The 16892-nt window shown below is 42.5% G+C and overlaps 1 protein-coding gene across 1 annotated transcript in view; it reads left to right on the forward strand.

The window, feature by feature from the left end:
- FBXO42 (F-box protein 42) overlaps positions 1-16892 on the forward strand; it is an 81686-nt gene that overhangs the window by 20770 nt on the left and 44024 nt on the right. Inside the window, exons 2-3 of the mRNA XM_019511963.1 lie at positions 10095-10361; positions 13030-13146. Of these exons, the coding sequence (XP_019367508.1) occupies positions 10112-10361; positions 13030-13146 (367 nt within the window). The 5' untranslated portion in view covers positions 10095-10111. The remainder of the gene's footprint in view (positions 1-10094; positions 10362-13029; positions 13147-16892) is intronic.

Here is a 16892-nt window from a genome sequence, read left to right on the forward strand (position 1 = left end):
CCCCCCCCCCCCCAAAAAAAAACAAAAAAAAATCAGTGTCATGGGTATATACTGTTGAAAGGTAGCTAGGAACAAAAGCTTAACTTAAAATTACTGTCCTTACAGGAAATTTTTATGTCTCGGTTCCATGGTGATAAGGAGGAGAAAATGTCTCCAGGGCATCTAGCTAATTCTGTCCAACACAGCCATTTTAGGTCTCTCACATCACCACAGCATGGCAAGACGTGGGATTTTACCCATTACTCTTTCTCAGAAGATCATTACTCCAAAGCAGATTTTTTTTTTTTTTTTTTTAATTCTGTTAACTTATTGGACAAGAAGCATCACGGTACAACTGACCGCCAAATTCTTCTCCAGTAAAAGACTTTCTCCTGCTCTGTTGCTTACTGTGGATCAGGAAACGAGGAGGATTTTTGCTTTTAGCAAAAGTGATGCCAGATTTCTTCCTTAATGTCATGTTACTAATGTCCACCTTAATTGCAGTCATGCTGCCACTTTCCTGAACTGACTGGTTTATGGAAGAATTCAAGAACCTGTCAAGGAGATGTTCTTGCTCTTGCTGTTTGCCAGCAACTCAAGGATTACTCCCACACCTTGTTGGATCACTTCTGCCCAAGAACACTGGAACTGTTAAATAACCTTCCCTTCCTTGCTCTTCTTCTGGGTTCTTTATGTTTAAAATGAATAGTCTGATGGATCTGCTCATTTGTAAATAGAGAACTCAGTGTTCAGTGTGCTGTCTCCAATGGTTCTTATACCCAGCAGTCTACCTGTTTGTGTTCTGCCCTCCTTTTGACCATTATAAGCCCAAGAAGGACTTGAGAAAGCTTGGATGCCTCTATGGCTTCTGCAGTTCTTATGGTGGTGATAGGAAGGGATAGAGTGGATGAGTCTTGAAGACTGAATGTTCCTTGCTTTGATTTCTGCTTCTAAGCATTGGCTTGTTAGTTGAGTGCTGCAGGTCTTCATTAGGATGCCTTGAAATTGGATCCAGGCAAATGGGTCCTTTCTAGACTTGAGATCTAACTGGAACCAGGATCCTGGAATCAGTTTTCAACCCAGGATTTGAAACCGGCACTGCACCTCTTGATGTGCAACGTGGCCTTGGGGTCTTCAGTTAGGAAAGAAGTACATAAAGTGCAAGCCACAGGTACTTGGAATGCAACCGATCTAGCAACTCGTCATCTCTACCGTCCCAGTACACACCCGAAAATGTCCACTGATGACATAATTTTGGGAAAAGTGTGACCAGAGCTTAGAAGCCAGACATCTTTATTCACCTACCCACTGACTTTTTCCATTTGACAAAATTCACTTTCCGCCTTTGCCGCCAGTGGAACAGAGAGTAGACTTGTGGGTCTTGTTTCCATCCAAGCTTGTGGTAGCGTGGCTGCGCAGAGATTATTTTAGCTTTTGCAAAGAGGACAAAATAGTTTCCTAAAAGAAATATTTTGTTAAATGGGTAGTTTTTTTTCCTCTTTGCAGATGCTATTTCTTTAAGGAAAACGCCTGACTTAGCCACTGAAAAAACCCTGCCTGCCTGTTGGATCATAGTGCTCAAGGTAGGTTAAAAAGGTCTAAATTACTTGTTTCCTTTCATGTTGACTGTGCCATGTCAGCAGAGTTATTGGCAAGTGGAATGAGTAGGCTGACATCTCTGCTGAAGTAGTTGCAAGCTATGTGGAGACGGCTCTATACCAGGTTAAGGAGGCACTTGATGTACTTTGTGCTCCAATTAGCTTTGTATTATCAATGCCCTTTTTTGCAAAATAATTACAATGTTATCTGTCCCCCAGATGATTTCTTTCGTCCTCTGAAGCAGAACAACCTTTCTGCGTGGGGAGAGCCCTCTGAAGCATCAGTTTTCGAGTGAGGAACAACACTTCCCTTCTATGTACTTGCATTTTTTTGACATCATCATTTGTAAAACTAGTTATTTTTCTTTCTCAGATAAGACCTTTATTGTGATATTTAATGAACTTTTCCTGTGAACATGGGGATAATCATCTCTTCCCGTTCCATTATATTGCGTTGCACCTATTTTATGAGCTTTCCTTTGGAAAATGGTTTTTCAAGTCTTTTCTTTAATATTGTGAAGGATCTGGGGATTGTATTTTTTCAGCATACTGTGTGTGCTTGGCCTTGTCTTTGTTACTTGGACTCAGAGGGGTTAGCTTTGCCATCTCTGCAGCAAGACAGTCCGGCCTCCGCATCAGGGCAGTTAGAATAAAACTAGTTTTCTTAAGATCTATGGGCAAGTACATAGAACTGTAGAAAATTAGGTTGGAAGGGAGGGGTCATAAGGTGGGCAATCAATAGGAGCGACCCGATTCATCCTTTGATGCAATTATGAGTTGTCAGAGCAAAAGTAGGTTCCAGGATGTCTGTAGCTGTAATGGAAGTAGTGTCCACACATTTTTGATGCATCGCTGTCGCACACTTTCACCTCTTGAGCATGAATGCTGCACAAATATTATATTGAGTGCTTACAGAACCAAAGCCCAGTTTAATGAGAATAGTGATCGCACTGGGAATTAGATGTACTGAGTAATGATGCCTGGTAGCAGAGTTCTCCATTAGTCCTGAAGAGCTGCTATTTTGCATTTGTGTCAAAGAGTTTCTGGAAAAATTAAGCTCAGAATAGAACAAGAACAGGGGGCATGAATGCCCCAACATGCTCTTCGGCTTGCCTGTAAAATTACCTAGCACTTGCTTCTGTAGATCTCAAGTGCTTTATGCAGATAGGTATCATTCCTCTCATATAGCTGGAGAAGCCAAAACACAAAGGTGGACTGACTTTCCCAAAGTCATGCACTAAGTATGTTGTAGAGTAGCAGGCCTGGGATGCTTTAGGCACCCTCTCTTCTCTGAACAACAGAGGCTTATTATTTGTTGTTTCCCTGCAGTAAATCTGGAGTAGGATCCTTTGTTGTCTAAGGCAGGAAGAGGGGACTTCACGCACCAACCCTGTTATACTTGCCATTGGCCCCACAGCACATGCTTTGTTAGGGAAATGTGTGTACACAATCACATCCAGTTGCAGGGCTACTCTTAATAGTGCTTTGCCTTTGTGGAGATAAAGGAGTGTGTACATCATTTGGGAAGGGGGTTCTCGGTAAGGGAAATACACAGCTGTGGGTGGTAAGGGTTGGAGGAATATTATCTGTAGCATCAAGACATTTGGAAAGCTGCAATCTAGCAAGGTGGAAGGAATCTAAATGGTGTTCTACAGCAGGCCCCTGCTAAGGTGCAGACTCTCCTTTCTTTCTGATTTCTCTGTGAAGAATACATAGGAATGCCATTGTTTCCATCCTGAGTATGGTAATACCGATGCCAGAGTCTACTTCCTTTCAGCCCACTTCCTGCAATTTTTGACACAAATTTATGAGACAAGACAAACGACCGTTGCGTGTCTAGTAAAGAGGCCCTCCGTGGAGCCAGATGCTCAGTAGCCAAGATGGTTAGCTATCCCGTCTCCCATGCTGCTCTGTGTCGTATAATGCCGTGCACCTTGGTGTGCTCAGAGGATGCTCGGCAGACAAAGTTTTTTGGGTAAATCTGATCTCTTTTATTAGGCCAACTAAAATAGTTGGAAAAATTCTTCTTTGCAATCTTTCAGGTACAAACACCTTTCTTCAGGCAGAAGGAGAGGATGCTCTACATAGGAAAGCAGAAATTAAATTAATTATGACAATTTTAGTGTTGGAGTAGTCTGGCACTTAAAAGGGCACAAAAAGGTACCAGAGGAGAATGGGACTAGGGAAAATCACCTCTTTTGAAGGCTCCAGTGAAGGGGTAGATCTTGTGTTTTTTTTCCTTCTTGTGGCCTCAGAGCTGCTGGAGATTGCAGGCAGGAAACAAGAAAATTAAACATACAAATGACAACCCACTGTTCCCTTCTTCCCACCCCCCACAATAACATGAAATTAGTAGGGAGGAGAACAGACAGGAAAAGAAGAGGATGCCTGTCTGAGAGGCTTGGTATTGTTTAGTAATCCTTCTTAATAGTTTGTCATGCAGATGCTCTCCGTGCTTATCATTTATTTAACTGCTGAGCTATTAGCAAGATGGGCTGATGGCCTATCTTCTTCCCTGAAATCTTCTGGAGGCTTCATGAAAGGCTGCAGTATTAATCCACCGTACTGCACAATTCCTTTGTGCTCCCAGGGGGTTTAGCTTGTGTTTTAGCAATTGGCCTGCTCGAGATTCAGAAGAAAATCTCATTTATGAAGGTTTTACAATACTTCCTCAACTGCTGTCCCCAGACAGGATTTCTTTTTTTTTTTTTTTTTTTTTTTTCCCCTTTTTTTTAAAAGCAAAAAAAAGCTCCCCCAAAAAAATTTTTTTTTTAAAGTTTTTTAAATATTTTTCTCACTCCTTCCCCCAAAAAGGTTTTTTTTTTTTTTTTTTTTTTTTTTTTCCACGTTCTTTGAACAGCAAATAAAAGCTCTCCCAAAACATATTATTCTTTCTGTGCTTTTTCGATAAATATTGTGTTTTATAGTGCAGCAGGCTTGCTTTCGTGAATCGGAGGGTTATGCATCGAAACCTAATGTTGGTCACTGTTATACATCTGTCCCTGGCAGGGCACCTGCAAGCTGCTGTGTCTGGCAAGCTGGCATCCTGCTCTTAAGCTATTATAAAATTCATGTTGTATTATATATAGAATTGTATTATAATCCCCCTCTGCTATTATTCTTGGGAACAAGACACTTTGTTACACCTTTATGGAGCTGGACGGTGCTGCCTAGTCTTACACCCTTGAGACTGGAGCAAATTTTCCTTCTTCCTGCTTCCTTGATAACCAGGTATTGCCCTTTCCAAAATACCAACCTGGCATATGCTTCTGGTTGAAGACTTATTCAGGGTCCCACAATAGTGAAAGCAAACCCAAGCTTAGCGGCAGCAATATGGATGCAGCCTGCAGGCGCCCAGTCCTGGAGCAGCTTCCCCCCCACCCAGCTGGAAGCTGCGCCTGTGCTGCAGCCAGGGAGCGGGTAGCATGGGCACAGCTCCCAGCTGCCTGGCTTCAGCATGGATGCAGGCAAAGTCCTTCTGCTGCTGGTGTGCCATCTAAACCCACGTTGGGCTGGAGCTGCTGCAAGGGCATGGAAAAGCAGCAGAAGGATGGGTGCACCTGGAAAATACCTGGCTCGGGTATGATTCCCTGGGTATGATTCCCCACTGCCTGGCCCTGACACAGGCACAGCTCTGCATGCCTGGCCGTATGCTGCCGACCCTTGCTCTTGATAGCAGAAAAAAATCTGCAGATCCAGGGCAGAGAAAAGGAAACCTAGGTGCAATTTCCCTTCTCATTCTGGAGCATTCTCTGGGCTTACATGGATGTCTTCTGGAGCATTCCAGATGCCTTTCCTGCTGTCAGAGAAGTAATAAAATATGACATATGTGGGTGAAAGTTGTGTCTTATTACGTAATTTTTTTGAAAGCTGGTAAATCTGAAATTGCTACTCTGTTGTGCTCGTTGAAGTTTAGTGTCAGCACGCTGGCTCTGAAGCCAATCTGTGCTGAAGATGCAGAGGAGTTTGTCAAAAAGAGGGGGGGGAAAAAAAAAAAAAAGGAATTGCAATGTAGGTGGAAGCTTTAAATAGACATGGGAGCAGATTTGTGTGGAATGCCATAAATGAGGCACCATCAGTTCTGTGTCCTCCGGCGAGGACGTGAATGCGAGACTTGGAGAGCAGGATAAACTGCATGCCTTTCTCAGAGCGGGGATACCCAAGTAGTGTCTGTGCTAGCAATGTTCACACGGCCTCTGATGAGGTATAGTGTTTCTGTTCCTTGCAATTAGAGAGCAGCCGCTGGAAGATACCGCACTGCTACATTACAAGGATCTTGACTATAAGGACTGGCGTTTTATATTTTTTTTTAAATATGGAAGCTTCAATTCTGAAGAAATTGGTAACTTAGATTGTATCACTTGCCAGGAAATGGTTGGGGTAATTTGATTTTTTTTTCAAGCCCTGCTCTAGTCTGGTAAGGGCCTTTTATAGTGTGTCTGCCAATTCAATGATTTTTTTTGCAAAAAACCTAGTTGGCCTAATAAAAGAGATCATCTCCTACCACGAGTGCTGCTTCCTTCTACCAACTATAGCTTTTTTAGGGATTGCTTTGTCTGGGTCTAAGCAGAGTGAATAACACCAATCCAGTGCAAAGGTGACAAATGCTTGACTTCTGTGCCTTTTTTTAATTCTTTCCTTCCATCTAGAAAAGTCAGCTTGTCACAAGCAGAATTTTTTATTATGCCTGGTGGTCTGACATTTCTCTAGCTGCTTCTTTGCTTTGGTTTCCTTTTGAGTTGATGATGATGATACAATAAAGCAAGTGTATAGCTGAAACAATTTAATAGCCTGTTAAAGGTTCTCCTTCCTTGGCATCTTGGAGCTTCCATAGTCTTGCTGCCATCCTCCTCCCACCTTCTGTAAAAGCATCTTTGACCTTGTGTTACTCCCCACCCCCATTTTAGTGGTTTGAAAGTCGCAGGGTGCCAGACTATGCTGCTCCACACAGTTTGCTAATAGTAACGGCAGTTATGTCAAATTAATCTAATTCCAGGCTTCCTTTGTCATAACATTGATCATATGAGGGAGTTAAGACGGTAGAAGATTTTGAGAGCATCTGCTAATGTGAGAAACCGTATAATTAAATTTACAGTTAACATGGCTTATTCCAAAGGCTTCAACAAGCCTCTAGTTTAGATCAGGATTCTCATATTTGTACGTGGTTTTGTTATCGGGTCTTCAGCAAAGGATTTAAACTGAGTTAATTCTGTTTTTAAAATTGTTGCATGCAAGCTGATTTTTTTTATACATATATGAGTTTCTTGTCTACTTGGGTTCAGCCTACCTGTCCGCGATTCCTCCACTTCAGTTGATTCCCAAAGTATATCGCAGCACCTGAACCTTTCTTGAATCCTGTGCAGAGGAGCAGCATTACTCCAGTTCCTGCCTCTAGGAGCCATCTGAAAAGCCTGCTTATATTGATCGCCTTGTTTTAAAAGGTGAGAAAGGTTGATCCACTTTTTATCAACTGAAAACCAACCTTTCTAATTTGGGCCTTTGTTTTAAAAAGCTAAAAGGGAGTTAATCACAGTTTAAAAAAACGAAACAAAACAGCTCCCCATGGCGTTCCCCTGGGAACAGGAGTGGATGTTACTGCTCTTCATTAGGGTATCATTGGAGTGAACATTAAAAGGTGGTTTGAACTGGCTTTGAGTGTGTAATTATGTAGCAGCTGCAGCAGAGCCCATCCCACTGATGCTTCAGCCTGGCAGCTGTCTACGAAAGGCCAAATTACCGCAACTCCTCCACTAATATGAGATTACTCATCCTCCTGGGGACTGGGGTCACCTTTTTTTCTTTTTTTTAAATGACTGGAATGGGTTTAATTACTGAATACAGAAGTCTGTACCATGCGGATTGGTAAAATTGCCTGCAGCTATCGGTTAAGATGGGAGCATTTCATGATCTATTACCTTTGTTGCTGTATTAACTTTTTACTTTAGCCCTCACTAAATAGCTAGAGTGAGTGACAAAAGCCTGAAGTGCCCTAAAACACGGTTATCTTTTTTCTATCAGCTGGGACTGGGCAACTGGACGCTTGCATTCAAATAAGCTTTTGCTTTTTTTCTCCTTTTTATAGCGATGGTTGATAAGTAAATCATTGCAGAAGTGCTTTTAAATCTGCAACTCCTAAAATACAGCAGGTTGATAAAGTGGTGTCACCAGCCATATATTCCCCAGGAGAATTTCTTTTTTTTCTTTGTCAAATACATGAGAAACTGTTGCTTGATGTATGGACTAGACCATTGTTGATGTCTGTAAGATAAGAGCAAGCAGCTATCACTTTTTAGCAAGAAACTAGCACACAGTCTTCTAACTTTCTACTTATTTTACCCTAGAATTAACATGAATTTCAATATAAAAGTGTTGTCAGCAGTATCCTTCCTCCCACTTTTTAACTGTATATTAAAGCCAAAGTTTGACTTGCCCAGCTGACCTCCAAGTGAAGCTTTTGAAACATATGATGGGAATTAAGAAACGGGGCGTGTGTGGGGGGAATGACACGATTGACAGTCTGAAGGACCTTCCTTAGGATGTGTTTCTCTTTATTTCTGGTGCTGAGTATTATTTGAGCAAGTTGGGGGAGATATATTTTAGTGTGAGAATCAAATCTTATGTAGCCGCAATGTGTTAAGTGGTTAATCATTATAAGGATAAGCTGTTTTTGTTCCATTAAAAGGGCCTTGTCCACTGGTGATTATACAAATTTTGATTCCATTTCTTGCTTTTGGAGCAGAAGATTTCCAAACCGTTTTTTAAAAAAAACAGGGGGAAATGGTTCTTTATTGAATTGCAAACATCTTCTTATTTGCAACCCAGATTTTTGAGAGCAGGTGTTAAAAACAGGTAAATCAGGCTAGTGATGATATATTTATAATTTTCTTCATGCTACCCAGCTAAAATGATGAACGTGGTTGATAAAACTAGTCTCTTTGTTCTTTCAGACTCGCAAATAGCTAATGGTAGTTGGGGTACAGGTAACAGTTTGTCACTTTTTAAAATGATTTTTAAGCAGTCAGTGACCTCTGAAATAACTTGGCTGCCAAGTGAACTATGTTTCTCTCATTGAGAAACAGCTCATTTAACCAGATGCAAGCAGGGCAGGCTGCATAAGCCAGTCTTGTCTCATTCCATCAGCAGGATGGCAGAGGCAGGTAAAGGGTAGCTCCGTTTTTATTTTGCCTTTTCTGTCTCTAGACCCTGACCCCAAACGAGGAGTGGGGGAGAGGGGACTTGAGGAGGAGATCTTGCCTTGTTGAGGTCCTTGCTGGTGAGTCCCCAAGTGTAAAGCTTTCCTTGTTTCAGGGGTATAGGTTGTAGCTTTCCTTGGCTGCTTAAACAGCTGATACAGGATTGAATTTCTTCAATGAAGTCATCTGGATCTGCCCCTGGAGCGAACCGTTCAAATGAATGTGATCCATGTTGGTGTTTAAACCTTAACTGTCAGTAGCAGCTAACTTAATTTTAAGGCCTTTAAATATGAATGAATTGGAATGATCTGACTATGCCACTGGTATAAGTTTTTTCTTGATCAATAGACTTGCAGGATGGGGGCTGAGGCTGGAGTACTGTAGCTACAAGTGGCGAAGTGGCTGAGATCCACATGTTAGAAGCTGGTGACCCTACCCCAGCATTCGGTGTTATAAACTTCAGTGCTGCACACGTGATGTTTTGCACTAAGCTTAACTAATGTCACCAGTAGGCTGAAGCCTCTTGAAACTATTGTTCACCTTAGTTTTACTGTAACCTTCCAAACTGCTCTATAAATCCTGTCCCACAGTCGCATACAAGGGTGATTTCATTGACCCGCTTGGTCACTTCAGCAGGCAGCTCAGCCAATTTCTCTTTCCATACACTGTCACTGCCCTAGTAAATGAGAAAACCATGGTGATCACATGTTTTGGAAGTCATTAGTTTGGCTTCGCGTGCTATAAATCATTTGGGAGGGCTGACCGGGTGTGACAGGTAGTCTACGTCCACACCGCAACCAAATAATACTGAAACACCTTTTGGCATAGGATTTAAATGTCGTTTTTTAACAGAATTGTAAAGCCTGTGTGAAAAGACAAGAAGTGGTGGTGAAGGCTTATTTTTTTTCCAGCTTTCCCCTTAAAGCTGTCTCAATATAGCAGCACAAATAGAGCTACAGACATGCCAGAGAAGCTATTGGAGCAGGCAGCTCCCAAAGGGAGAGGTGCACAAAACTTCCTCCTCTTCCCCCTCTCTCACTCCCTGCAAAGTTACAACAGCCTTGAAGTGCGCTCAGTAGCAAAACTGGTTTAGCAAAGGGGAGCAGCAGAAAGGCGGCTACTTCATTCCCGTTCTTTGTTTCTGGTTGCTGTTGAAGCTCTGAGGATCCCTCTCCCTTTTGGAGTTTACTAAGGTAGAACGTACTGTAAACCCCACACACAGCTCCTCAATACAAGATGACATGATATCCCAAGTTTTTGGGGACTTTAAGCTCTCTCTTTCTACATGACCTTAATGTGTGTGTTCCTTCTTTTCCCTTTGAAGCTTTGAAGTGGAATGCCATGGCCAGTTCCTCTGACAGTGAAGATGACAGTTTCATGGCTGTGGACCCGGAAGAAGCAGTGGTGGAAGGGACAATGGAGCAAGATGACGAGCCGCACGCAGAGCTGGAGGTCGAGGAGACGAGGCATAACAGATCGATGCTGGAGTTGCCAGAAGAGGTTTTGGAATATATCTTGTCCTTCCTCTCACCATATCAGGAGCACAAAACCGCTGCCCTTGTCTGCAAACAGTGGTATCGACTTATCAAAGGTACAAACAGCAGCAGTAAGAATCTGTCCCTGTTTGTTATGGACACCTCTAATATTCCTGTCCAACTTTTTGTTTCATACTAAACATTCAACTCTCACTGCTTCCCCATCCCCTTCATTAGTAATCTGGATCTGCAGAGTCTTGCTGTGGTTGCAGAATTAGGGCTAGAAGAACCACCAAAGCCGTAAGCTTACCTTGCTCTGCGCAGACGATTAGCGGCTTTGATTTGAAGCGTCTTATGTACTATAAAAACATGAGGTATTGTATGTACCGAGTGATCTGACATGGAGCTGGCAGACTTCATGTGATGTAATTGGAAGTGCGAAAGGGCTAATCAAAACATGCAAGGTTAAGATGCCATCTGATTACTCCTTCTTAGTACTCTCCTAGACCTTGGTAATGTGCACGGCTGTGCCCTCCCATTCAGATCCCGTCTCCTCCATTCCCCATAGCCCAGGCCCCGGTTAGTTTGTTTTTTACTTGTTAATTTTTCCTGTTTGTCAGGATACATCTGCTTTGAAATCTTATGATTCAGTTTGTTTCCTTTGTGGCCTCTTGGGGTTCAGCTGCTCAGGGAACTAGACCTTCACTTTGGTAACTTCCTGCCACATCCCAGAGTATGAAATGCTTTGCTTTTAGTAAAAAATCCAGGGAAAGATCTAGTGTCTTCACTTTGACTTCTACCCATAGCACAGATCCCCAGTATGGAGAAACAATTGAGTATATTGAAGTACCTTCTACTTTCAGCTGTGTATCTTCAGTAAAACAACACTTAAACACCAGGTTCTAATATGAAGCGTATTGCGTTTCTCTAATAAACTGCAACTGCCTGTGTGCTGCAAGTAGATGATGGTGAACTAAAGCTAGGATCTTTGTTCTTTTGCTAGGCAATATGGCATTTTTTGCTAATGCTAAGGTTCCATTAAGCTAAATCTTATTCTGTGCCAGGCGTGAGCATCTTGACTTGGCACAGCATGTTTTGTGGATGTTGGTGGGAACAGATGTTCCTGGATCATTGAACATCTGCTGAGCTGTTTTGTGGCAGCCAGGCAGCTAGAAAGCTTCGGCAGACCCTACTTTTACTATTGGAGGCAGAGTCTGGGCTCCCACAGTACAAGCCATAATGCCATACACAGAGCAGGAGCTCTGGCCTTGGCCCTGATCTACAAGGGAATCATCATAATCCCAGGCAAAGAAGCTAGGTTTGCTCTTTAGTAATTTTAGAAATGAACAGATTTTTAATTAAGGCATATTCTGATAGGAATATTAACTGGAGATTTATTTCAGAGTGTTGCCCAGTAGTTGTAGACAGGCTCTTAGGACTTCATTGTAGCATTATAGCTCCTCAAAGGTCTGCTAAGTAAAAGAGCAGATGCTCATCTGATAGAAGCAGTAGTCATGCACAGATGTTAATGTTCATGGTGATTAGGACACAATAGCCTTATCTGGCATCACAGAGCGCTAAAATGTTTATACTAAGGTACATGATTGTTTACCTCTTATAAGTCCCAAAGGTGTGCTACGCTTACATAGACCCAATGTACAGGCATCCTCAGCATCCAGCTCCTAACCTGTTGTTTTGGTGTTTATGACTCCAGTTGGCAGACTGAGCTGCATTGCATTGTTCTTTAAGGGAGGGTATTGGCTGGCCACTGGTTACACTTGGCTTTTGTCATTATTCGTACACCTTTCCCCAGCTTATATTCACCGTGTTTCTTTTTGGCTGTAGTCCAGGTCTTTGGAATATTAAGTTAAGATCTCCCAAGTTTTCAGTCTCCAGTTATACAGCTTTCTGACATATTTCCCTTTTTAATTGTGCTTTTATCTTGGTCAGGCAGTTCTGGAGTGTGGTAGCCAACTGCCTTTCAGAGCTGATAGTCCACTTTACCTGGCTTTGGTCAGTAGAGTGTAACTTGTGTTTACCACTTGTGCATGATTAGATTTCACAAAGTTTTGTTCCATCGTCAAGCTGCTGAAGTTGTCTGGTAATTGAGGCTAAGTGTAGAGGCACAGTGTAAATTGCTACTGAGTTCTGATTTTTACTAGTCTTTGTCCTCTGCTGTCTTGACTCCTCTGTCGGTTTTCACTGGAAAAGTTATAATCCATGTGTCCAAATGCAAGGACTCCTTCTTTAATCACTAACCTGCTGCTTAAGCCTTCCATGCTGCTTCTCTCTTACTAGTCTTATATCTGTTGGATAGGTATTAACCTAGGGAGATTTTCTTTAGACCTCTAAGGCTCACTACACCAACTATGACAAAAAAAACCCAAACCCAGCAGGTAAGAATTCCAGAGAGAACAGGATATCCTACATTATATACATTACGTGGAATATGGATTTGGACCACTTAATCATCAAGGAGAGTAATGTGAGTCAGATAGTGACCTCTGTGATTTAGAGAGGGGTATTTACCCATGTTAGGCTGAGGTCGGGCAGAAGGCAAGGTGTAGGTGCATCTTGCAGATAACTGAATGAGACCAATTGATTCAGTTAGTCTTCAAGGTACAGCTCTACCTTGCCCTCTGCCTTTATGATTTGACTGTATTTTAGCTTGTTTGCTTTCTTCAAAATTGTCCTGATCATCAGGGAATTGTTCTTCCTTCTGGGTTTCATAGCAATCAGTGTATGCCCAGAAACGTGCTAAGTATCGTTGTCTCCTTTATGTAGGTGTGGCCCATCAGTGTTATCATGGCTTTATCAAGGCAGTCCAAGAGGGAAATATTCAGTGGGAGAGTCGCACATATCCCTATCCTGGAACCCCGATAACACAGCGCTTCTCTCACAGTAAGTATCTGCTTAAAATAAGAATATTCATCCCGCCCGTCCAGTAATTCAGTGCATTTTTCTTTCCAGAGGCGGCTCTCGGGTTTCCCATGAGAATTTATAATGAGGTGTTTGTGCCATGACCCAAGATGTAGCAGTAGCTGTAACTGCAGAGAAGCTTTAAATCTGCTAGCGTAATATGTTGTACTGATGCCAGCACAGACGTGCAGTGCAAGAGTCTGGATGCGCAATAAGCCATTCTCCATTATTGACTTTCTACTGCTAAGTTATTAGGAAGAAATGTTAACACAGTTAGCAGGGGATTTTCACCAGTGCTTGAGCAAATGTCAGCAAGACTTGTGTTCTTGAATTACTGAGAGCTCCTGGAAATGCTAGCCTTAAATTTTCCTCCTATGACTATTCTGGGTCTCTCTTAGTTCTTAGTGGCTGCACTGGCAGAAATGTCACTCTAATGACTTGGGTGCAGTGACTTTGGTGCGGCTTATGGATTGGCAGCTGGTTATGCACTTGCTAGCTTCTGCAGGAGATCTATATACACTTCAACAGTATTAGGAGGAGGCTAAACTGGAATGCAGATTTTGCTATGGGTATGACTTGTTTGTAAAAAAAAAACAGTGACTCATCTAATAACATTGCTTAGGTTACGAGTGATTTTTTTCCCCCCCCTTTACTTCCAAATTTATAGTGAAGAAATGTTCATATTAGGGCAAGGAGTACAAGTGAAATCATCCATGTTGCTCTCAGATCTAGACATTCCAGCTCTGTTGCACTAGTTAATGCGCAAACATGTAACACACATTTCGTTTCTATCTCTGTCTCTTGTGCTGACCCTTGAGGCAAACAGCTTTTCAAAGGAACAGAGATTCATTTTGTAAAGGTAAATAATCGTGAAGTGCATGGTAGGATTCCAAAAGCAAGCAGTCATAAAACTTTCATATTCCAAGTCATAACTTACTAAGTGATGCACAGAATATGTAACCTCTTGCCAAAAGGAGTATAGGAGACAATGCAGGAAATTGTGATGGACTCTTTGTGCTCTTCAAAGGTTTCATTGTCCTACTTAAAAAACACAAAAAAGCCACAGCTTACAGCTCATTTTGAAGTACCAGTGCCAGTAAATTGTCTGAAGATGACTTGCAGATTTCTTGTGTGTTTTCCTCAATTCTCTGGTAACATTTACTTGATTGTATTCAGTACGTGGGTGAAAGTAAATGATATTTAATTTACTGGCATTAACTTTTCAGATTAAACAGACTTCCAAAAATCAGGTGCAACTCCCTATGAAAGCCACAACTTGAAAACATTATAATGTCAAACATGCTCTGAAAAAAAACCCACGACTTCTGTTAAAGCAGGAGAGAGATGGCTGGCTAAAGATTGTATGTCTGCTGGAACTCCCACCTGGGATCATGGGTCTTTGAAGAGGTGCAATATATTATGCTCCTGGAGAAACATAGTTTTTAAACAACAACAACAAAAAGCTCCCATTGGATAAAGGAGAAAATCAGGAGCACTCCTTTTTTGCGTTTTAATTTTTTTTAACTTTAAATTTAAAAAGCATAAAATAACATGGGGGACTACTGCGTCACATAGTGCACATTGCTACAGTCAAGAGAATGTGGTTTTCCAGAGGTTTCCTGGTTACTAGTGACTCAAGTCAAAAGATTTGTAAGCATTTCTGGTACGTTCTGGTTGCCTAGACCTTTGACTTTTCATTTCCTATCTTTTTATTCAGAATCCCTTATCTACTTAATCCCTGCAGATTCCCTCGTGTGTGTTTAGCATGGTGCTTGGGCCACTGTTTGGAAACATACATATCTCATTTTTTAAAGTGCTATTAATCTTCAGCTTCCACAGGTCAAGTACTACAGCTGATGAAATGTGGATTTAGACACCTAAATTCAAGCCAGCCTTGTTTGAAAACGTTGGCCTCTTTGCCTAGAAGCATGAGTAAGGTGCTGGGAGTCTACAGGGCTCCTGGCAGAGTTTGCGTAGGAGTAATTTGACTCGTTGTACGAGGTATCTGTACTTCCAGTTTAGGCGAATGCCTCATCTGCTTGTTTGAGGTGGATAACGTGGTTTCTTCGGTAGATACCCATATTTGGCATGCATTCTTAAGAGCTTTTAGCACGCTTGTGGATACTCTAAAGAAGTAGTATAAGCTTCCAGCGAGCCTCTTGCCTTTCTAAATTGGGCTGTAGTGGACTTCTCCAAATACTCTATTTTATGTCAATGAACTGGGTAACCACCCTTAACCCATTAACATTGCTTCAGTACAGCTTCATCTATGGCAGCAAGGACTCTCTAACTGTTCCTGCATAAACCTTTCAGTATAGCGTATTGAAAACAGAATCCAGTCTAAAAAGATGATGATATTAATAGGAGGAGGAAAGTGGCAAATAGGAGTTCCAGAGGGAGGTAAGTACAGGATCCTGCTGTTAAAAGGAAAAGGACTCGGTGAACTCGAGCGGTGAGGTCTTGAGCTCCTGAAGACGCCAGGTGACCACGGTCTGTTTCTCTGAGGGCTGTGCTTAGGAGAGACAATCAGACCCAGTATTTGATGTTTGGTAGTCATTGCTTCCAGTTAGCAAAAGGTTGCAGCTCATCAGCAAAGCTTATAGGATGTGCCAGTTGCCAGGTAAGCAGAGCAGCAAACGGGAGTTTTGAGAGGAGATCAGAGGAGACAATGTAGTTCTTTCAGTCTCTGCTCGGCTCCATGTCAGTAGCAGATATGGACAATGAGGAAACCACTGCTTTAACCTGCTTCAGATCTGCTGTGCTTTCCCTTTTTTCCCAGAAGACAGGTGGGATTTCAGGTGTGCGAACTGCATGCTGACGAGTGCTACGATAATACAAATAAGTAGTGCGATGCATGTTCTGGAAGCTCAAGTTTCAGCATTTTTTGGATGCTACATAGAACTTCCCGGGGTGTGAAAAAGGTGCGAGACCACAAAGAAAATCATCAGTAAAAAGAGAACTGGAGAGAGTAGAAATCCAAGAAGTGCACTGGCAATTTGACTGTAACAGGGAAAGAACCAGGAGGCTTTCAACTTGGATAAGTATCAAGTTATTATCAGACTGAGCTGTTGAGGGATTTGTCCCAGGAGAAGTGGAACGGAAAGCTATAGAGACAAGCCTCATGGACATCTTTGCAGTCTGAAACAAGCAACTACCAGGTGAGGTTCTTAATCCTCCCCATGAAAGAAAGCAAACAGCTATCACTGACATGTCGCCATTAATGAGTACACAGAGAATTCAGCAAAGGACACAAGGACAATAGGAAAAAGTGTGAAAATTAGATGCAATATTGGATGGGATTCTGAAATAGCCTGGGGAGTATCCACTGGTGGTGATCCACATTGGAACCAATGCCCCAAAATAACATGGAAGCACAAGGATTTTTTTAAATCTTAAAAGTTCTGGGCGCCGCACTTCAGGAGGGATGTGGACAACATGGATAGGATCCAAAGGAGGCCACTCGCGTGATCAGGGGGCAGCAGGAGAGGCGACGGGACCTGACCCTGTTCAGCCTCCCCAAGAGAAGGCTGAGGGGGGGATCTAGTGGCCTATTACAAACTAGTCAGAGGGGACCAGCAGGCACTGGGGGAGTCCCTGTTCCCCCGAGCGCTGCCAGGAGTGACCAGGAATAACGGTCACAAGCTGGCAGAGGGTAGGTTTGGGCTAGACATCAGGAGGCGCGACTTCACGGTCAGGGCGGCTAGGGTCTGGAACCAACTTCCAAGAGA

Source organism: Gavialis gangeticus, unplaced genomic scaffold, assembly GCF_001723915.1.
Source record: "Gavialis gangeticus isolate Ggan-Ray unplaced genomic scaffold, GavGan_comp1, whole genome shotgun sequence".
Taxonomy (NCBI): Eukaryota; Metazoa; Chordata; order Crocodylia; family Gavialidae; genus Gavialis; species Gavialis gangeticus.